Here is a 23098-nt window from a genome sequence, read left to right on the forward strand (position 1 = left end):
TTCTACAGACACTGTCAAGTCTGCCTCATATCTTGACCTACACTTAGAGATAGATGGTAAAGAAACACTATTGACCAAAATATGCGACAAACACGATGACTTTTCATTCCGTATTGCCAACTTATCTTTTCATCTTTGGCAAAATCCCTTCAGCATCTGCGTATGAAGTTTTCATATCACAACTCATACGTTATGCCAAAGCTTGCCATAACTACGCAGACTTTTTGTATCGCGCTACGCTGCTTACAATTAGGCTTCTTGAACAGAGTTACGTTGCTACAATATTGAAGTCATCACTACAGAGATGGTCGTCATCATGAACTCGTGGATTGTTATGGTGTATCCATCTGCACCATGAAAACTGATTTGTTCAATGTGTCTTAGTTTTCCTTCCCTCTTTCGTTTACTTTGGACTTGACATTTTATGAGCAACTCGGCGGGTGTTTCTATAAAAGTAGAGGACGCTTACCCTACCGGTGCACCTGGTTCATGCTCTCAGTTATTCGTGGAGCCCGAATTGCTCATTTTTCTTTACTTTGTTTGATTTTGTTTATGTTCTTTGTTGTGTGTGTCTGTTTTCCGTGTCTGGTCTTTGTCCCTGACTTACATCCTTATGATTTCCACTAGAATCTTGGTTCCTTTGATTACTTTTTCAGGTTTTGGCAATGTCTTTTCTGATTTCCTGTTTGATAGTCAGCATTCCCTGTTTTGCTTCATGAGTTAAACACTTTCGTTCCGTTTAAGTTATCCATAGTTCGTTTCTTTTTCACAATCAGAGATTTAGAGATACGATCAACTACCAAAAAAACAAATTTTGGCAAAGTAAAATAGGAAAACAAAGGATTTGATGTATTAAAAACTTATTTCAATTGCTGATGTGCATGTTTAAAAAATTATTTTCATAAACAATTTTGAGTGCCCTGCTGCAGTCACTGTAATCTCGGATTGCGAATCTTGTACCATTAAAGTACACTTCGGTTCTCGTTCAAACCAGTGGCTTATTGTTCAAGCGACGCCATTTTCTCTCTTTTCGGCGTGCAAACGACCGAGTCACCATAAAATGCCAATGCAGAGAGACAGGAATATGCAAAGAAACGAAGCAGGGTGTCTACTTTTTAATTGTTTTTCTTTTTGAAAAAATAAGATTAGATATGTTTCAGTTGATATGCACGACTCGAGCTGTATTAAAACATTGCCGGATATTCCTTCCTCCTTGTTCAACTTCATCCCACTGCATACCAGTATATATTAAAAAGTCTTCATGAAAAAAATTCAAATGCATTTATTCTAAAAAAAAAATGTCATGATAAAATATCCCACTTTTGATTTGATTGTTTGGGCAGATACATACTTTTTGTCATTTTTTTAATTCCACTACACGCTGCCTGAAAAATTTGTTCTGGGCCAGTGAAAATTTTGAGTCACTGGCCCAAATTGCATGACGTTGCCTCCCCCCCCAAAAAAAAGTTATTTGTAGGGGTTGAAAGTTGGGGAAAATGAACTAAGAAATAATCATTCAAATTACTAAGACAATTCAAGCAAAGGCATTAGTACTGGGAACAATTGAGAATTTGAACCAATTTGTTATTCTCGCTAAATGCATCCTAGAAGTAAGAATACCACAAAGAAGGAAAATTTTTATTTTAAGATTTTATTCATTCTTCTATGAGCCCTTCCGTGCACATAGCACTAAACACCCAACTTCAGAGTTTAGAGAGTTTGTGTCTCCGCCCCCTTGAATTTAAAAAAATTCCAGCCCTCTTTCAGGCCTGTCTCTGCCATCCTTGATATTGACCTTTGTTTCGATTTGTTAACATTGTTGCTATTGCTCTAATGTATTTCTATTAACCAATCACAAAGTCCATTATATACTTACGATTTGTCAGACAACAAAGCATTGTGGGAAAGCACCACTCGCCAGCTCGCCAAATACAAGTAGATGTGTATTTTGGCAAGTTCTCATCAGCTTACACTCGTCAATTTGCCGACTGTCATTTGATTGGCAAGTTCCAAGGAAAGTTAACCAGCCAACATGCTATTTAGTAAAACATCCCTTAACATCATTCATTAAAAATATGTCTCCTACATTTTAAGAAGTTCAGCTTGAATATGTCAAGTGAATTTTGGCATGATATGCACAATTTTATTGACTTCTAAAGCATTGTTTACGATCTGCCATATCAATTTCCGGTAAACAGGATGTGCCAAAACCTACACGACAGTCCCGATCTCGTATTAGTATTCAAACAACATTATCTTGGTAATTTAAGATTTGTTACCTTGAAAATTAGTTGTTTAGTGTCAAAATAAAAATGAACAAGAAGCAAATGATAAACATTTTCTTGTTTCATAATGATGTATCTGTTGAAATATAATTTTATTTTTAAAATATGAGTTCAGAAATGGAGTACTTATTTTGTTACTGTAAAGTACATGAAAAACTTCAATGGGAGGGAATGTTCGAAAATGGAAAAGTGTTTGATAGAGTAATCAAGGGAGCCAAGGTTATAGTGGTAATCAAAAGAATGTAATCCAGGGACAAAGACCAGACATGGAAAACAGACATACACAACAAAGAACGTAAAGTAACTGAAATCATACAAAGTAACAAAAGCAAATGAGGAACTCAGACTCCACTAAAAACTGGAGGCATGGACCAAGTGCACTGGTAGGGTAAGCGTCCTCTGCTTTTCTAGAAACACCCGCCGAGTTGCTCATAAAAAGTCAAGTACGGGGTAGACAAACGAGGAAAGGAAAACTATGACCCGTTGAATAAATCAGTTTTCGTGGTGCAGATGGATACACCATAACGATCCACGAGTTCATGATGAATAAAATTGATGATTGATAAAAAACAAATGAAAAGATAGTTATAGAAAGAAAAAGAAAGGAAAAAGATAATCAAAAACAAGAAAAAACATCTGATAGTACAGACAAAAAAAACCCCAAAAAATGGGCTAGTTGAATTTCTATTTGGCTAGCAAGATCAATATTCCACTAGCCAGAATGGCAAGTTGGGGAAAAAAATGGTTTCTCACACTGCAATGTTGGTTGAATCGTATTGTATTTGGTCCGAGTCACACTGGGACAAATTAATCACTTATCTAAGTTATCTACCTTTGTCAAAGAAAGTGGTAAAAAATAAAAACAAGAAATGACGATGATTTTTAACAATTTTTCTAGCACGAGTGTGTAGTCCCCCAAACATTTTTTTTTTGGGGCCAGCAACTTCATGTCTTTTGGGAAACTTAAGTCGCCCTAATACAAAACTGGTTGCATTTGGCGAGCAGGCAACTGGCCATTTCAGGCACTGTAAACAGTTGTACTACTATGAGGCAGGTGTAACCTGTAAGAGGATGTTGTTGAATATATTGATATTTTGAAGAATAAGATTTCATGCAGTCAACTGCTGTAGCCTCACCAGTCACAATTACTAACAAATTTTGAATTGAGATATTTTTATTAAAATTATTGAAGCTCATCAACTTTAATTATATGGTAAAACCCAAGATGGACCAATGCAATAAAAAAAAAATCCTATCAACTGTGTTCTGTTCAGGTCCTGTATATTTCCTTTTTTATGATTGGCATGACCCACTTGTGGTGACGGGGACACCTTGTGGGGGGTCATAGTTTCGAACGGTCCATAAAACTGTCAACATGATCACAATTACTTATTTTGACTCTTAGAACGGATAATTTTAATTGTTATTTTGAGCTTGTATATCTTTTTGCACATCAGCAGAATGAGAAGGTATAAGTCTTTCCATTTTTTACAAAAGAGAATAGAATGAACTTACCTTTGATGATTTTCTAGGGTATTTTCCCAAGAGGAACACTCACTCCTGTGATTTTTCAAAATGGGAATATATGTTGTTTGCAACATTCATGAAAAGCACATGAGCTCTTTTCTTTTTACAGAAATACACCAGCAAACAAGTGGGTCTTTTATATTTAGCAACATTATCAAATTATGAAACATAATAGCAATACAGGAGAAAAATCAATTTAAATAATTCGAAGTTGTGTCCGGTAAGGCTACTGACCAGTGGTACTATTTTTGCCCCTGTCCCAAGTCAGGAAATTCTGGCCTTTGTTTGTATTGTTTTGTTTTCACTTTCAGTTTACTTTTATGTTGCTGGAGTATATGGGGGCAACTATTCTGTGTACCTGAGTATATTTAGGGCCAGGAGCGGCCTGCCCTGAGGTGACGGGTTCGTCATCATTCGTAGTAGACCCATGGGTGGCCTTGAGCTGTCATCCTGGTGAGGTTGTTGTCACTTTGACATATTCACCATATCCATTCTCATTATATTATTATTTTTTATAATTTAACGAATGAATGAATGACAAAGGTCTTCAGTTTCCTTATTTTTTATAACGGGGGTGGTGTGGGGGATGTACAAAAAATGTATCCTGGTTCATGTTCAACGGTGACATTCATGTACATGTATCTTTCTTTATCTTGGTCATGTGTGCATTTCATTATCATCTAACATTAATAAGAATGCCTAATACATTGCATACAATTGATCAATTCTGTTTTTATTATTGTAGGTTGAAATAAATTATTAAAATGTGGATAAATTTTGGATTGCATATAAAGGTCTTAAAAGTGTACAGTAAATCACAATGACTAACTTATAAAATGAATATTACACGATGTATGGAATCTTGAGGTGATTTGCACATGTTAGTATACACCCCATGATGAACAAAAATGTATGATCCAGATGCAAATGAATCTGTTTCTTCATTACAAAAAAAAATTATTGAAATTTGTAATTCTGCTTGAATGATGTACCATTGTACGAAATTAACGGTAGACTGGTAGACCAAGTCAGATTTTAGTTTCCCACACTGATGTTCAATGTATACACCAGAAAGAAATTTTTTTAAGAAAGTGTAATATTTGAACTGTGTTTTGCAGGAAAGTTTTTATTGGTGGTTTGAGTTGGGATACAGATCAAGGTATGTTACTGTTATTTGGTTTGTTAGGATCCATTAAGTTTTATACAAAAACTAAAATACATGTAGGTTAGCTACCCCTTGACTTTCATTTGACTTCATAAAACTATGAAACAGTCTTCTTAGAATGGTGAAAACAATATCCATTTTGGTTTTGTTTTTAGACAACTCTCCTAACTAGCTTTTAATCAGATTTACAAATTACAAATGCTGTGTTATTTCACACTGAAAAAATATCACTACGCTCTAAGTGGATTAATTCCCAAACATTAGTCTAAGAGCAGTTTCTCACCAATTATTTGAACACCCAAAAACCACCAAGGGAAAAGTTTTTTAAACCCACAATTTGTTTTACGATTTGAGTTATAAAATCACTGAAGCATGACTTAAAGTACACCAAAAGATTATTACAACAACATTTTCAAAGATTTGTAAACAAAACAGTATGCTCTTGTCTGCATAATCACCATTACAAATTTAAGTTACTAATTGGATAATTAATTAAAAGGAGGGAATAACCAAAATATCACAAGTGCTGAAGTAAATGAAGTTCAGTACATTAATTAGATCTGCAAGTGTTCTTAGCATGAGTTAATACATTTGTATATTTTGGTTATTCTCGATAACCAATTTACAATCAATGATTATGGTGAAAGGGAATTAAAGAATGTCTTTAATTGTACTCTACCAACATTTTATTCCGTTACATATACTTAACTCATATTCTTTTAACAGAAAGTCTGTTGCAGTACTTTGCCCAGTTTGGTGAAGTATGCGACTGTGTTGTCATGAAGAATCCACAAACGGGGAAATCCCGAGGGTTTGGTTTTGTAACATTCAAGGATCCTAATTGTGTAGATACAGTTCTATCAACAACACATACTATAGATGGGAGACAGGTGAGAATTATTTTGGAGCATTTAGTACCATAAAAGCATATCTAGTCTAGGAGGAACATTGAGGTGACAGTAGGTGGTTTTACCAAAGAACTTGTGACTATATGATAATCATTCTTGGTATAAAACTATATTTTGTTACAACTGAACTTTGAACTAACAATCTGTAGTGGAATGGACACTAGGACTAAAAATGTATTTTGTTTGGGAACCTTATTAGCACCACTACACCACCATTCCATATAAGTTTCATACATTTGCTCTTGCAGTTACAGTCTGATATTCACTTGGAAATTTCCTTTAAGTTTTCTGATTATGTCACTTTATTATGAAACACTTGTGCTAGGTCAATTATATTTGGTATGCATTTGCATTAGCATCATTACATCACGGAACTTTCTCTTTCATGCACATGCCCTGCAGTGAGTCCTGATCTATGGACTTCGATATTTATTTTTTTATTTTAATGTTGAGTTTTATGAACTACTTATACTAGGTCAATGGTATTCAGTTTGTTTAGCATCAGTACATTACAATTCCATATCTGTTTCATGCATGTGCATCCACAATCACTATTATATATTTAATAATAACTACCATGTGTGTGCGCAAAACTAATTTCTGTGATAACAGTTTATTGTTTTGAGTATGACATTGACCTAATGATTGTACTTTTGTAAGAAGGAATTAAGCAGATAGTCCGCACCAACCTCAAAACTAATAATTTTAATTTTAATAAAATAAGTGTATACTAGAATTCAAGACCATGCAGGATAAATTTAAAGAAAGAAGATTTTAAGGGTACCATTTTAGACTTATTTTTTTCTTTACTCTTCAAATTAATTTATTTCTTTATCTAATAAATATGTCTAGAAATAGTTTTGACTGTTCATTTCATTTCAGGTTGATGCTAAAGCTTGCAATCCCAAAGGGGCTCAAAAGGTGGGTTTATCTGTTTTGGCCACATCAAGTTACTTTATAGATTCCAGGAATAACATAAGGTTTGATAAGGGAAATACCTACATATGGGAAGAAAATTTCTCCTCAATTCTAATAATTGTATTTACAAATTAGCTTGGTGTGGCCCACAGTGTATGTTTCTACTGAAAATTTGCATTTTGTTCAAACATGATTTTGTTTATCAGAGCAATACTGGTAGGTATTTTAAATTTTAATGACGTTTTTTGAAATAATACAAAAACCAGATACCAACTGCATACTATTTACAACATTGTATTATACATGTAGCTTGAATATTTCTTATCAAAAGCTTTCAATTTGATCATGGATATTTTTGGGTAAATTTTTCCCATTGTTCTTGCTCTCTTTTTCTTTTTTCTTTCTCTGGCTACTGATGTGATACCAAATAAATATTAGCTATTTTCAATGACAACATTATGTCAAACTAAGGGAGCTGTCGATGATTAACTGTGTAAATTTGTTAATGACAGAGTATTACGTCTCAGTCTGTCAGGCTTGCTGTGATACTATCTGACTACTTATAACTGCTGTTATTCTGTATATATTTTAATTTTGATAAATTTCATGAAAAGATACCATCATATTCTGAATGTGAAGACTATCTATTCGAAATTTTAACCAGATCAATACAAGGTAGAGAAAAACTTCTCTGTGAGTTTGTCAATTTTTTTATTTGGAGATACATTAATATATAATGAAAATATTTTTAACAACGAGGTTTTATATTTCAAGCACAGTAGGATTTTTACCATGATATAGTTCTGAAAGAGCCTTTAATTTAATTACCAACTAATACATGTACAAAAGTGAAAATATAATGATGCATGTTGCATGATGTATTGCCTTTGTACATGTTAATTTTCACAATTTTAATAGTTTCCTTGTGAAACAAATTTTAGTCATTTCAACCACAGGCACAACAGCAAAGGCAACAACAGCAGCAACAAAAGTCCTTTGACAACCACCTCAAGATATTTATGGGAGGCCTGCCAAATGTGGATGCTGATTTTCTCAAGAACTTTTTCAGCAAATATGGACCTGTAAGTACTTATATTTTGGATATATACACTACAGCTAATGACTATTTTGAGGATTCCACATGCCCATAGTGGACAAATTAAGTTGCCCATTCTTTGCCAACCTTTATTGCCCACGGTGGATGGGGGTCCACATGCCCACCGTATCAGGTGAACAGTAGTGTCCACGCTCATGGCATCCGGTGGATGTGTTAAAACTTGTTGATTGGATTTAATGCATGATTGGTAATTTTGTTACTGAGTTCAAACAGTTGACAATTAAAAGGATTATGTGTCAATCATTACCTTGACCATGAGAATCAATTTTCTTTTCACTTAAAATTGGCCTCAAGCCAAAATTGTGTAATCATTTTTCCGTTTTTTCCTTCACCTAGATCAACAATTTGACCACGATAAGTTCTGTTATTAAAAAGTCACAGTAGTATACGGTTGCCTTTTAAATAAGAACGATGCTTTATTATTTTCATTTTTAAGCCAACAACAACAAAAAATGCTTTGAGCACGTCATAAATTGATACTTTTGCTAATTTCATAAACACTTTGTAATATCGTAGTCCAATCATTGTGTTTCACGTTTTAATCAAAAGGTGTGTCCCTGTATGTTGAGCATCGTATGAGGTTGATTGACATTTTGTTGACACTGCAACAGTTATGGATCGACGAACAACGTGCCTTATTTGCATAGATAATAAAAAAAATGAGTAATAATAATTGAAAATATTTAAACTTCGACATAGTCATTCAAAAACATGTAACTTTAGAAATATACAGAAATAGAAAGTTTTGTTTTATTAAATTTTTCATTATTGTCACTTCAGATGTTTTTAACCATTGATATTAAATCAAACTCTTGCATTTTACGAACCAGGCTTTTAATTTCATTTAATTCCCGAAAATTTTCATATTAAGTTATCAGTCAAAATGCATTTTCGTAATTTGATGTCTTACAAAGTGTTTTATTTTGAAATCATGTTATTTTTTAGGGTCTTTTGGAACTTTATCCCAGAAACATAAATACTTTCATTTTCCAAATATCCATTGATAGTGTATGAATGTACAGGTAAATGACACAAGGGGAATCATATTTCATATTTTAAATAATTAATTCTTCACTGTTTCTGGTAAAATTAAGCTATCTAGCTCAGTACAAGTATTTTCCTGTTTACTAAATGTGATAATCTTTTAAAGCATTTATGATATTTTGTTTGATAGCCACCTAGAAAATAAATTATTCAATTAAAGACGTTAACTTATTTAGTTAAATCTCACAAATTCTACCGGAAATAGTGTGTATTATTTGTGTAATGGTGCTACTTAATACTCGAGCCTGTCTCACTCTGCCAAGGAAGTGGTCCATCTACTGCTAATTAACGAGAAGGAAATTTGGTAATATTAAGATTAAAGAATAAATAAAACTAATGTTTCATGCTTACAGAAGTGTATTAGGTACATCCAAAGTTTTTTACTAAGTCAAAATTTTGACTTTTAAAACCTCTATTTAAAATAAAAAATAGTGTTTGATTCCACCAGATAAAATCTAATAAAAAATTCAAATTCTTTGAGTATGAATTTTGAGACTTACTATGGGTATATGTAGAATAAATTAAACTCATTGGTATCTCCATGAACAGTAGTGTGCTGACTTATTAGGCCTGTTTCTGAAAATATCCAACATATTTCAATGCTAAAACGGGACAAAAATAAGTTTGAAGATTTCATATGTTTTGTGTTATTTTGCCTTTCACTTGTAATAGTTGAAATGGATACATATTAAATTATTATAGTGGAGTAATTTTAAAATTTTACCATATTCAAAATTCGTAACCACCAACCCTCTGTAGTTTCAATTGTAAATGAACAATACTTTTTCGAATTTTATTAAGGTTGCACTCAATGTATATCTCATAATTTATATTTTTTCATGGTTGTTGACCAAAAAAAAATAAAATTATTACTCCTTAATCTTAGTACAAACAAAGGATTAAATCATCATTAAATCACCTACTTGTGTAGGTCTTCTTAATTACATGTAAGTGCCATTAGCTAATACATGCCTGTTGACTGTCCAGTTTCAGTTCTCAATACTCTAAACCACGCCCTCAATATTCATACAATTTATTACCTGTCAATCAGTGATACTTTATCTTTACTTAAAACCACACCCTCAACATTATTTAATTGATTACCTGTCAATCACAGATCTGAGAAAGAACTCCTGCATCTTAAGCCACCATGAGAAGTTGAAATTTTAAATATTGTAAGTAAAAAAAGGATGCACTGTTTCCATCACTTGGCCGTAAAAGTATATTACCTCAGAATTCATCTTACAAGATTAGTTGTTGGTTCCAAATTTGTGTAAGTTATGTTGAACTATTTTTTAATACATTCTAATTCATCAAGTAGGACTTGATTAACGTTAAATGAAAATTTCGAGTATAATAAAATTTATTTGTTGACAAGTGGTAGCACTGCACTGCATTTAAACATGTTGCTACCGTTAATTAACAATTGTCAATTAAAGAGATCAAATGGCACCTGTCAAATTCTTACCATGAGTATTTTGTTTATAATTCATTTTTTGGCAAATGATTGCACTTCCTTGCTTTAATCCCCAACCTACAGGTAACTGATGACTGTCAGTCAAAAAAGCTCTCTTGACACACGTGAAATTTTTGTCACAGCAAGTTCATACATTATATATGCATCTTATAATACAACAGGGCCGCAATATTTATTACGTAAGAATGAATTCCTATTATAACAAAACAAATTTCAAAACTGACCACCAGAATTCATGGTCAGAATGGACAGAGATCAATCATGTGTCCAACATGGGCCTGTGGGGACGGTCTAAGAGTGGACACAAATTGTCGACCATGGGCAGAGGGAATCATTAAGATAGTCATTAGCCATAGTTTATTCAATCAATGAATAAATATTAATTGGTTAAAATATATTTGAAATTACTACCAATATTGGAGAATAAAACAAGTTGGATAATGTAAGGGAAAATGAAAATGGGGTGAAGTAATTATTGTCAATGTCATGGAAATCATCACTTTACAATTATACATTAGGCAAAAGTTAACCATATTCTCTTAATTTAAAAACACAATATGTCTTGCTTGTTAGGCCTAAAAATACTTGTTCTTTCTATTAATCAGAATGCTAATATGTGAATAAATTACTGAAGTGGTTTGAATAAGATATATTTTATGTTAATGTTTTAATCAAGTTTTCTGTGGATTTGAGAAAAGGTTGACAGTACTGTCAATGCATATATGACATGTACTAAGATCATCATTTTTAGAATAAATAGTGTTTCCTGTGTTTGCATTTACACTTTACTAAATTAAGATAAATTTGTAAGAAGATAACTTTTGTTGATAGGCTAAAGCCTAGTATTTATTATTTTTGTTTACTGTGTGTTTGCGTTGTAGAAAACAAAGTATAAAATTAACATGGATTTTGTTTTCTTTTATCCGCAGGTACTAGATGTAAATGTAGTGGTTGATCAAGAAACGAAAAAATCCAAAGGTGAAGTTTATTTTTATGAACTCTATAATTCAAAATTAATAAAAAAATGTATTCATTGAATTTAGAAAAAAAGAAAAGTTTGACACAACCAGAAAAATTCATAATTTAGAAATTAAGGCTAAAAATAAATATGCTAGGTTCTCAGGCCCACCACATCCCTACAAACCCTCCCACACCTGCGATTATTATTATGGTAAAATCAGGAAATTTTATATCCGTTCCAGAAATGTTCATATTCAGTCCAGAAAGGACTTTTAATTGCCACTTGACAGAAAGATTAAAAGTATGATGCGATTGAAGCAGTTATTTAACATTGATCATTAAAAACGAAAGTTTGTCTCAAGGCAGAGAGATGGCTCTTATTTCTTGCCACATCTAATATTCCAGTAAAAATTTAATGTAATGGAGTATTTTATTTAACTTCTCAACATCCTGTATGTTTACAATATTGTTCAATTCAATGTAATTTCTTGAGAGAAAAAAAGAAAACTTACTTCTGATAAAAAAAAGCCTCCCTCCGGCATCAGTTTTTTTAAAAGTGGCCTGAGAACCTAGGCATTTTTTTTTGTATGGCCTAGTACAACTACCTTTGTGACTGATGTGGCTGAGGCACAGACAAACACTAAATCATTCATTTCTCTCTTTTTTTTTTTCATTTTGAGAATTTACTTTGTTAAGTAATGGGCAAAGATGGAATCAAATTTTTACTTTCCATTGCTGTGTCAATAAATTTTTTGGGGCTGAAATTGCTAATATAATGGTTGTTGCCTTACTGTAATTTTCTAATACACTCTTTCTTTGTGAAAGTAACTTTAATACATTGTGTATATTAGGTTAAGTTAACTTACTGAAGTACATTTTAAACTGATTTTATAAATATTAATATGTGTGTTTAAGTAGATAGTTGGACATAAAAAGGGTTGGTAAACCTCAGTATTTAACTTTGATGTAGGTATAGTCAATTTAAGTTGTCTTGTGTTTCAGGCATCTACTGATTTTAGAGAATCTGTGGCAGTATAAAATTTTAGAACTTTTTTACTTTAATATGAATAAGACACCAATTTCTTTTTTTTTTTTTTTTCAAAACTCTTTAAATATCATACTGCTTATGGACATGTCTTTGTCATTTCATCTGCCTGCATAGGTATTGATTTATTTTTTTTAGTTGAACCAGCAGTCTTTATAAAAATCAGACAGTAGGTGATTCATGCATGTCAAAAACTCCCTGAATTCTGTTATTTCTAATTCAGAAACATTTACTGATATCAAAGTTATGTGGATTGTGTATGAAATTGGCGCTATGAAGGAATTATCATTCTTGAGTTGGTTTGCTTTGGTTGATTTTAGTGGGAGATGAATGTATGGATTTCTTAAATATGCAGATCAAACTATAGAAAGGACTATTGTTACATAAAAATATAGCATATTTTGACCAAAAAGTATGTTTTGTTTGATGGGTTTTTCAACACCATGAATCACCCTACTATAGGCAGTTTCTGAATTTTATATGGGCTGGTACTTAAATAAAAACGCTTTTTAAACTTAGCTCATAATTTTTCATAGCCATAGTTCATTTTAGACTATGGCAAACTTTATTCAGCTACCAGTATTTGGCAGAACAAATATTCCAGAAAAAAAAACTTACTCTGAACTTTCACTAGACAGAACTTAATCACAGGAGGGCTAGATATTTCCTAGTTACATCCAATCTCAATGCAGGCAAATAGGATTGACTGAGTCAGTTGATTATAAGTAACAGTTATCTATTCAAACAATGAATGTATTTCCAGGTACTGTAATTAGATTATTGCGTTGAGTTATGTTTTAAATTTGTATGCTTTAATTTAACATTAGGATTTGGATTTTTGACTTTTGAGTCAGAAGATAGCGTTGATGCAGTGTGCAGTGAGCACTATGTGGTTATCAGTAATAAGAAGGTTAAATTTTACTTTTATTTTTATGATGTGTACACAACTCATTACTTGCTTTCGAAACTAATACAGGTCAATATATTTTTTTTCTGCAAATATGGAATTTTGTACTGATTTCAAATGGCCAAACTTTTCCAGTAAGGTGAATAATTAAAATATTGAAGACAATTCAGTTGGTGAACAGTCTTACTTACAAGTTTTAAAACCACTTTCTGGTATTAAAATGTTACACAAATTTATGCTAAGATTTCAATTTGTTATGTTATTGGCCTCGGTTAAGATATGTATGCAATGATGAGTTGTGTTTATGATTTATAATGATACAGCTAAATTTGGTCTTCAGATCTGACATTTTGCAGGTTTTTATTATATTCTCATCAAATTAATGTGATTTTAACAGCCTAAAGTATAGTTAAAGTAAAAGTTGTAGTATTTTTATCATGGAGTGGTGTCAACTTGTATTCAGAGTCTGTTCTATCATAGTGAGTTTTACTCTTTGTGTGGTGTGTACTTCAAATCACTTATGCTATATGCTTTAAGTAATCTTTAATATTGATACATTCCACAGGTAATCAGTGCACTGTTTTCTATATACATGTTATTCATTGTACTAGATACATGTAGATACTTAAAATGATATAATATCAGTTATGTAGTATCATTATGAGCTATTTGATAGGAAAAATAAATTTATTTGTATCCATAAGTTACATGTAAACTTATGAAGATGGTAGAGGTGTTAGTAATATTTCAATTACTGCTTGCCAGTTATGGTAAGAAGTTTTATGTGAAGGTGAGTACTGGTAAACAGGAATATTAGTAGGATGTTAAAGAAGCCTTAGAAAATCACAATTTGAAGAGATATTTTCATAACCATAAATATTGAGAAATGTGTACCATAGTAGTTAACTACACTTCATCTACAGTTTGGTGATACTAAATCTGGGTATCTATAGGATTACATAAACCGATCAAAATTGTATTCAGTTTTTATATGAGTTGGTATCTAAGAGAAATATGTTCACTTATTGACATATAAACCTGAATTTGGATCTTTAAGCTTGGGTTTACTTATACTGACATTTACCATCCTAGACATTTTATAAGCATGACATTCAATGATATCATGTTGCACTGCTATTTTACTGAACATAATTCAATTACTATTGGCTTATAACATCAATTTTTAGAAATGCCAAACAATCTGGATTTATCCTTTCAGCACATATTTTGTTTAGCATAATTCAGTACCTACTACATGTAGTAATCTTTGCCATAGTTAGTCAATGTAGTTATTGTTTGGAATAAACTTTTCAATAGATTTTGTACCTACATATTTAAGCATTAGGAATACTTCCAGTTTTATTCTGGTACATGTACATATTTTTTTATAGTTTGCTTCTGATAGCTTTATCATGTCAGATCTGAAAATCAAATGTTATGGAAAGAGGTAACTCAGAGCTTTTATTTCTTCTGTTTATTTATGTTTAAAGTGTAAAGTTTTGATTTTTCAATAAAATTAGGTAAAAAAAAAAGAGTAAGCTCTGAGAGATCTTTTGTAAGTTAATGAATGGGTACACGTTTTGTTTGAATCCAAGGAATGGACTCGAACTGAAGTACAGATCATTCATAGTGTACAGAAATAAATCTTCTACTTGTCAGTTGTGTTCAGTATTTTATCTTGAATTTACTGTTTTATTTTATAGTGTTGGTTACAGTGAAATAAAAAAAAAATGAAAAAAAATGCTGTAAGAAATTAATGGGACACTTGCTAAGATGTACACTATGAAGATCTTTGTTGCATAGCTTTATTTCTCTGCAGCCATCTGTCGTAGATACTTCACCCCTGCCCAAAACATTAACCATGAATGTTCTCTTACTGTATCCAGAGTATGTCCCCTATCAGTCTTAGCACTGTAATTCGCTATTTCAGTGATATACCACTCTCAGGTTAGAAATGTATTATTTTAAGAAGGAATAAAGCCTAGTAATTAAAAAGTTTTTTGTTACATATTAAATGAGCCAAACATTTTCTGTGTTTTATATTTCTCCTGTCAACAGAACTATAAGTATCTATTCCTGTACTCTACCTTTGTAGGGAATATTAAATTAGAGTTCTAACTGCCTGCTTGTAAAGGTCTATTATTTGTGTGCATGTTCTTTAGATATTGTGGCTACTTACACCATTTTGATATAAATAACATGAATTTAATTCAGAAAGTCCTTTCATTGCTTTATTATAGAAGTTGTACAATATATGATAAACAAATGGCATTTTATAATCCTACTCTGGATACAGAAGTGAAGTTCACCTCATCATATTAAATGACAAAGCAGATTTTATTGACTTTTAGAAGTTTAGTTGAGTTAATGAATTTGGTTTCTTCAATGAAGGAAACTGATTATCTTATATGTACTATGTTATGTGCAGCCATTAACTACTGAAAAAAGATTATGAGATGACCAATATACAGTTAAAGTTGTTTCCTTGATTTAAAGTGCAAAGTTCATAGAAATATTTCAAAGAGAAAATTATGTAGAAAAAAATATCTTGGATTATTTAATTTTTCTTTTACTTCTTGTCAAACCTCCAGAATCATCTTTTTTTCTGTTCATTTTTGTAAAAGAAAATGATGTGTAAATTCACCTGCTTGATACATATCTGTGATGATCAAATTGAACATGGAACATAAGATTGTATATCTTCCTCATATGTACAAGTTACAACTTCATCTTCTAACGTTGTTATTTTTAAGCTTAACAAATAAAATTTCATATAACCATCACTTACTTAATAATAATGTCAACAGTAATTGGATAATGATGTATATACTCATTTACAGTACAGGTCTGTCTTATTCTAGTATGTACTGCCGGTGGGAATTACATGAGGTACACTGAAATTGTTAAGTTTTAAATTATTTGTTGCATTATTAAACTAATTTATGTAAGAGTTTGCAGGGGTGTTGGGTATGCCAATTTAATCAGCTGTAAGCATTTAACATACACCTTTATATTTCACTATTTTCTGCTAGGTTGTTATATAGTTTTACCTTACTTAGATTTACTATTTATGTCTATTGTGTGTGTGTGTGTATGTTTTATTGTTTGTTATATCCAGTTATGTTGTCAGTATGTAATTCACAGTAAATGGTTTACTGTTGGACAGTATATATGTACCATAGCTATAGTGTGATTTAGGCTTTAAGTGAAGTCAGTGAAATCTGCTTTGTCTCTGCAAGGAAAATGCATGTTTTCATAATGTGTTAACAGTTTATGGTGAATATCATATTTTAAACATAAACAGCTCTCACTACTGCTTCATTTAATTATACCATTAAGAATTAGTTAACTATAAGAATCTTTACTTGTTATATATTTATTAATGTAATTAATTTAAGACTTATAGTTACAATGTTTACCCAACTTATTACAGGTACTTTGATATTAAGTATTACCATAGATAACATAAGTCTATAGTTGATAAATATATATTAAAGATGTGTATAATTAAGTTACATTTTAAGTTATAGTAGAAAATTTATTTATAGATAATTTAAGGTTCAGTATAATTTGTACTTTTTTTACAATGGACAAGACTTTGATGGTATTATATTTTTGTTTTGAACAGGTTGAATGTAAAAGAGCTGAGCCAAGGAATGGTAAGCAACACCAAGAAGCCATTACTGCTATCACTCAAATGATCACCGGTGCTCAAAGCACGCCTACACCCGAATCCTGGCAAGAGGCTGCTACCCAGTGGACTCAGGCCCAACAGCAAGCCCAACAGGCTGGATATGGGCCCAATGGTGCAGGGTACCAACAGGGATATGGACAAGGACCACCAGGGCCTCATGGTGGACCTCCACAACATCCGTACGGACCTGGACCAGGAGGATACCAACAAGGATATGGACAACCCCAGGGTGGGTGGGGACAGCCACCACAAGGTATGAAGATAGGCATCGTTGAATGAGTTATCTATTGTTTCTCAGAAGTATTAAGGAGTATGATAACTCCTTACATCTATAAGCTAGATTAGTCAAAGTGTTTGTTAACTTTGTCTGGAAATTGATCAAACTGTGACGGGCAAGAGTGTATTTGAAGACACTTTAAAAAAGTAAAAATATTTTGTGGTTAAAACATCATGAGTTGATAAAAACAACTTGTTCACTGTGTTTATGTTTGTACTGAAAAATCCTTAAATTTAATTTCATCTTAATATATTACTATGTTTCTAGCATGATATATCCAGACATGTGGTATTGTCAATAAACAAGGTTTTACTCCAGAATCACTGTAACTACAGTAATGACTTGACTCATGTTTAATTGTTTGGATACTCAGTGATTGAGAGGGAGCTGGGTACCTTTTGTCAAATTCCTGCTGAAAATGTCCCATGAAATACAGATTTTTTTACAAAGAATGTTAAAGAATGGCCCTTTGAAATTCTGAAGATCATTAAAAATGGTCCAGTCACAAAATTTTAATCTCAACCACTGGTTTACTTCCTGGCTAGAGAGTATATTCTTTGCAATGAAGGACGTCAAAATATAGTGATAACAAGTTGAGTTTCATATACCAGTATATACATGTATATGTCCTTAAGAATAAATAATAAATATGAAGATCCAAATAACAATGTGGTATCACTTGGTATTTGGTCTCTTCTGCTATATTAACCAAATCTTGGTCATTTTGCACAAATCCCCCCCTTTTTTCCAAAGAAAAAAAAAACGTCAATAGGGTTCTTAGCTTAAAATTGTTTTGAAAAAAATATGAATGATTGCTGTTGCTAAGAGGAGCTGAATGTTCTTTCATATTATTAGTCATATCTCTAAGGCAAAAGGAAAAACTACCGGTAATATCTACAAAGGCCTTGGTTTAGTACATATAAATACCATTTCTCTGTCAAAGTTGATTATTTTGACACTTTTTGGTAAATAGTCATATCTCAAAAACTTCAGCAGATTGGAGTAAATTGGAGGTAAGTTAATTGGGCAAAACGAAATGTAAAGTTTTTCAAAATAAAAGTTGTACAAAGACTCCAAATAGGAGTCTTTGCCCTACTCAGCTCATTATGTGAGAGAGAGGGCCAGACAAGACATTCAATTCTCTCAGAGACTTGAGTTAGAACTATGAAAGACAGTATGATGTTGTGATTGTAAAATTAGGAATGAAAATACATTTGCATGCATGTTTCTATACTGTAAACTAATTTTTGTGAACAATTTATTATGCTAATTTAGTAAGCAAGAGAAACATGCAAAATAAATCGCCACAATTAATTTTCTTTATTGTGGAAAAGATGTTAGGGTGTAAGTTGCACAAATAAAAGGCAGTGAAATTGAATTGATATATAAGAATCACTTTAAAAACAAGTTGAAAGTTTTTAGTATGTGCTTGTTACACATGAGATTGTCCCAAGTTGACCACCTATCCTGGTTCTAGGCTCAATTTAACAACAAGTCTTAAGTGTAAAATTCATTGTAACTAATGATGCCTATTTTCTATTATGACATCATAACTTATGATTAATTTGACACTTACAACCACCACTCAGTGGTTGGTGATATACAACATGAAATAATTTGAATATCTTGTGACTATCACATCTTACACAAGATGAAATAAGACTGCCGTCATTTTTCTTTGATGCCTTTCAACAGTGTGTCAAATGGTGGTTGTTAATAATTTTACACCTGAAACACTTGAGAACCAGCTACATGTAGATACAGAGTAGTGGAGTTAAGTTCTATTGTGCATGGCTTTGAGCAGTGTTTAACCCTTTTTGTTGTCAGTTTGTGAAAGAAAGCTATACCCTTCCTGGTCTTTTCCCCACTTTGGTAGTTTTCACTCAATTAAAAGAGAGTTGAGGAATTATTCGCATGTTTCATTCTGTTTATGATGATTAGAATTTCATATTTATAAGTGTTGAGAATGGCTTGAAGTTTTGCATGAATGCTGTAGTCTAGCACAGTTGATGGCTTCACTGTTTTGCATGGTTGTTGTCTTCCCAGACTCTTTGGTATGTACACATGAGTGGTCTTTTGTTCTAGGTGGATGGCCCCCTCAGAACCCCCCTGCTGTTGCTCCTCCTGCTCAACCACCTGCCCCAGTTCAGAGTGGTAGGTGATATAAAACTTGACTTAATTTGAATACTTATTGACTTTCACATCTCATGTTGTCATTTTGGTCTGTACACATGGTTCTTATCATCAGATATTACTGTTAAATTCAAGTTGCTTTCTTGATTTTCTTGTATTATTTTCAGTACAACCGGTACCATTTTGTTCCTATTAAATGTTTTGTACTTATACCTCTATTGGAACTAAAGGAATACACTGCTCTTGCTTCCTTTCTTGAGACTGTATCATATAAAGCAGTTTTATCATTGTTTTGTTGAAAAACTCATCTACATTCTGTGTTGGGTATCTAAGGTAGATATAGTCAACACCATGTAAAACATGCTATTAAATTTCAAGGTACAAATTTTTTTAATGAAAATTACATGATAGTAACATACATTTTTCTTTCTGTGAATAAAAAATTGGCAACAATCTTTTAATGAAATACTTTGCTATAGGTTACCAAGGTTACCAGCAGCCAGGGTATCAACAGGGTGGACAGAACCCATATGGTTCCTGGCCAGCTACTACATCACAAGGGCAGGGACCACCACCTGCTGGACAGCCAGCTCCTGGTCAGCCCCATAGTGGTCAGCCTCCTTACAGTGGTGGATATGGACAGCCACCCTCTGGCAGTTCTCAGTACTCTGCTCCTCCTAGTGGAGTACCACATCCAACATCTCCACAGTCAGGAGCACCACCAAGACACTATGGGGATTATAGTATGTCCTTACATATTTCTCACATTCATATGTTTGTTTTCTATAAAATCTTAAAGTCCCAATTGATTAATGAGGATTGTAATCAGATGTATTTTACTTGGAAGTTAATGTATTTCACTGAAATAGCCATCAACAATGACTTATTTCTTTCTTCTTGTCAATTGTTGTAATGAAATGCAAATTAATTTTATTATACCCCCACTCATGAAGTGGTTTCTCATAGATGTTGAAATATCTCCTTTCTTGAATAACTGTACTTGAATGTGGTAATTAAAACTTTAAATTGTAGGTTCACAGCAAAGTCAACCCCCTGCTCATGGAGGCTATGACTCCTATGGAAGGCCTCAAGCCCCAGGAAGTGACCCATATGGCCAACCACAAGCATCATCACAACCACCCCATGGAGCACCAGGTAACTTTGCTTTCTACATTAATATCTTTCAGTTTAAATTAACGCATATATAGAAAAAAATACTTGCTGAACACCACAAGTATGTGTTTCTTGTTACAAAGTACTGGGAAAACTTTGGAGTAAATATCTTTTTGATTTCAGAGGTTCAGTCAGCAAAATGCAATACTTATTGAGAAAGTTAAGATGCTGTATTAAGATCCTCATTCAAAAATAGAGCAAACAACAGAAAAAAACCTGATAGTTTCACAAAGCATAACACGCATTACATGTTAAAAACACAATGTTATTCAATATACAGGCTATGGTCATCCCTCAAGTGGTCCCCCAGCAGACTCTGGACCCAAACCTGATTATGGTGGATACAGTTCATACGGTAAGTGAACAAATATGTAAAGAATAAGGTATAAATACAAATTTTAGACCAAGTACTAAGTTATTGAAAATCACAAATTGTTTAGTCTCGTTTTCTTGGTGAAAAGTGTGGACATAGTAACATGTTCTACTATTTGCTCTCCAGTAATTACAGGGATGGGTTTTTTAGCGGATATCCACTATTTCAAATCCAGATTTTACCATAATGATATTTTTTTTCTGTGTATTTACTTCTGATTTTGCCAATTTCGACTTTATTTATTGACCCAGGATTTGACACTAACTATTTATTTTGTGGTCAACTGACTACTTCAGGTGTAAAACAGGTAGTCCTATTGACAGTTCTGTTCTTTGATCTTGTGAAAAATAAGGCAAAATTTAGATAGCCCATAGGAGTACCACGAAAAATTTTTCAAGTAGTCCTCTCCAAAAGTAGGGTGGTACAGGACTACCAGGCTACTGTTAGTGTAATCCCTGTTGACCTCGTCAAAAATAACTCACTTTCAGTGTTCTTTTCAACTAAATAATTCAATCAGCAGTAAGTTGGACTTTGTATAAATGTAGGAGAAACATTTATGAGATTTTACGTAATTGCTTTGTAGGTGGTGGATATGGAGATGCAGGGTATGGTGGACCATCCTCATCAACACCTGGTTACGGAGCACCCCCAAGTGACAATCCCCATGGAGGCTACAGTAGCCCACCAGGTGGTGGATACTCGAGAGGTGGGCAGCCATCTGGTGGACCGTCTTATCATCCATATAGGAGATAAACTACAGTTGTTTTTTAATGTCAGATTTTTTATGACATTCTTCATTGAAAACTGAAAAATCATCATAGGTGTTTGAATAATGTGGAGATAGGAATATATATATGAAATTATAACATAGATTCTTTATAGTGGAAAAGCTTCACATTGTGAATTGACGTTTGGTATTTTTAAAAATATAGTGGTATTAGCCACACTCTCCTTCAAAGAAGGAGCTTATCCATTCCTTTGTTGTTGTAGTATATAACAGATAAAGAATCACAAAAGTTAATATCATATATTTTGATACCATTTGTTACATTGAATTGGCAGCTCATTAATCAGTCAATGTCATCCTGTCACCAGAAAGCCATTTAATCATGTATATCTATGACCAACAATCTTTTGTTACCATTTTGTTTGAGTCGATGTAAGTGCACAAATGTTGTGCTTTTTAGGTTATTCTGTTTAAACCAAATGTTGATCTTAGAAATCAATTAAAATTATCACAGAATCAATAGTTTGCACTAAAAGTCATACAAAGTCCATCTTGATGTTTTTTAAAGCATGAAATTTCATTTTTTATCAGAATTGAAACCCACTGTATTATTATATTAATTTCTAATGATTTTTGTAATGGCTTTGTCATTGGTCCGTAGATAATTTTAAGAATGTGATTGATAGTCATTTAATGTGGTTATTTGTTGTGATAGAAGCTTTCTTCCAACTAAGGTTATTAAATCTTCAATACCAACAACAGGGTTGGGTTGAAAATTTTAAGAATTCAAATGGTTTTAATCAAAATTTTAAGTCAGGATTTTATCATTACAGTTCTTTTTATACCCCCCCCCTCAAAATTTGTTGGGGGATATATAGTTTTCATGTCGTCTGCTTTTCAGTTTGCCCATCCATTTGCCTGTCCAAAGTATTTTCTAAGCAGTTTGAAGTATAGTTATGAAACTTTGTGAGATTCAATATAACCACATAGAGATGTGCAATACTGTCAGGAATTTTATGTTTGTACAAAAATTGCAGAAATGATGGCTTTTGAACTTGGTATTTTTCAGCAAAACTTGGTCTCATGCATTGTCTGCTACTCCTCAGTGACTTGGATGATTGTTATGGAACTAAATGGGGTGTTAAATTACCAGTTTGTGATGTGCATATTATAAGGAATTTATGTTTGGACAAAAATTGAAGAAATGATGACCGTTGGAACTTAGGCATCTTTCAGGGAAACTTGGTCTGATGTTTTGTCCACAACTTCTCCTTAGCAACTAGCAGGATTGTTATGAAACTCAATGGAGTGTTAGGTTACCAGATGGAGATTTGTATATTTTAAAGGAATTTATAGTTATATTCTGTT

The 23098-nt window shown here is 32.6% G+C and overlaps 1 protein-coding gene across 4 annotated transcripts; it reads left to right on the top strand.

Annotated features, from left to right (window-relative positions):
• The first annotated feature begins 957 nt into the window (after window positions 1-957).
• On the top strand, window positions 958-22246 carry LOC148622223 (uncharacterized). 4 transcript variants are annotated; one of them, XM_088571888.1, is made up of 13 exons: window positions 958-1104; window positions 4931-4971; window positions 5704-5867; window positions 6768-6806; window positions 7745-7885; window positions 11371-11419; window positions 13274-13356; window positions 16982-17300; window positions 19410-19478; window positions 19937-20200; window positions 20490-20612; window positions 20911-20985; window positions 21587-22246. In XM_088571888.1, the coding sequence occupies exons 1-13, from the start codon at window positions 1061-1063 to the stop codon at window positions 21754-21756; spliced, it is 1581 nt and encodes a 526-aa protein (XP_088428014.1). In that variant the 5' UTR covers window positions 958-1060; the 3' UTR covers window positions 21757-22246. The 4 variants fall into 4 exon arrangements, with proteins under 4 accessions (XP_088428014.1, XP_088428015.1, XP_088428016.1 ...); XM_088571889.1 differs by having other exon boundaries at window positions 7760-7885; XM_088571890.1 differs by lacking the exon at window positions 19410-19478.
• The last annotated feature ends 852 nt before the right edge of the window (window positions 22247-23098 follow it).

The sequence above is a fragment of the Perna viridis genome, chromosome 3 (assembly GCF_037379345.1).
Source record: "Perna viridis isolate PV_CMFRI_1.1 ecotype Kerala chromosome 3, ASM3737934v1, whole genome shotgun sequence".
Lineage (NCBI taxonomy): Eukaryota > Metazoa > Mollusca > Bivalvia > Mytilida > Mytilidae > Perna > Perna viridis.

Bases quoted from the DNA above. Each gene is read 5' to 3' on its own strand.
- LOC148622223 (XM_088571888.1), top strand. From the start codon at position 1,061: ATGCCAATGCAGAGAGACAGGAATATGCAAAGAAACGAAGCAGG. The intron at 1,105-4,930 runs GTGTCTACTTTT...TGTGTTTTGCAG, and splicing joins ATGCAAAGAAACGAAGCAGG to GAAAGTTTTTATTGGTGGTT. The intron at 5,868-6,767 runs GTGAGAATTATT...ATTTCATTTCAG, and splicing joins ATACTATAGATGGGAGACAG to GTTGATGCTAAAGCTTGCAA.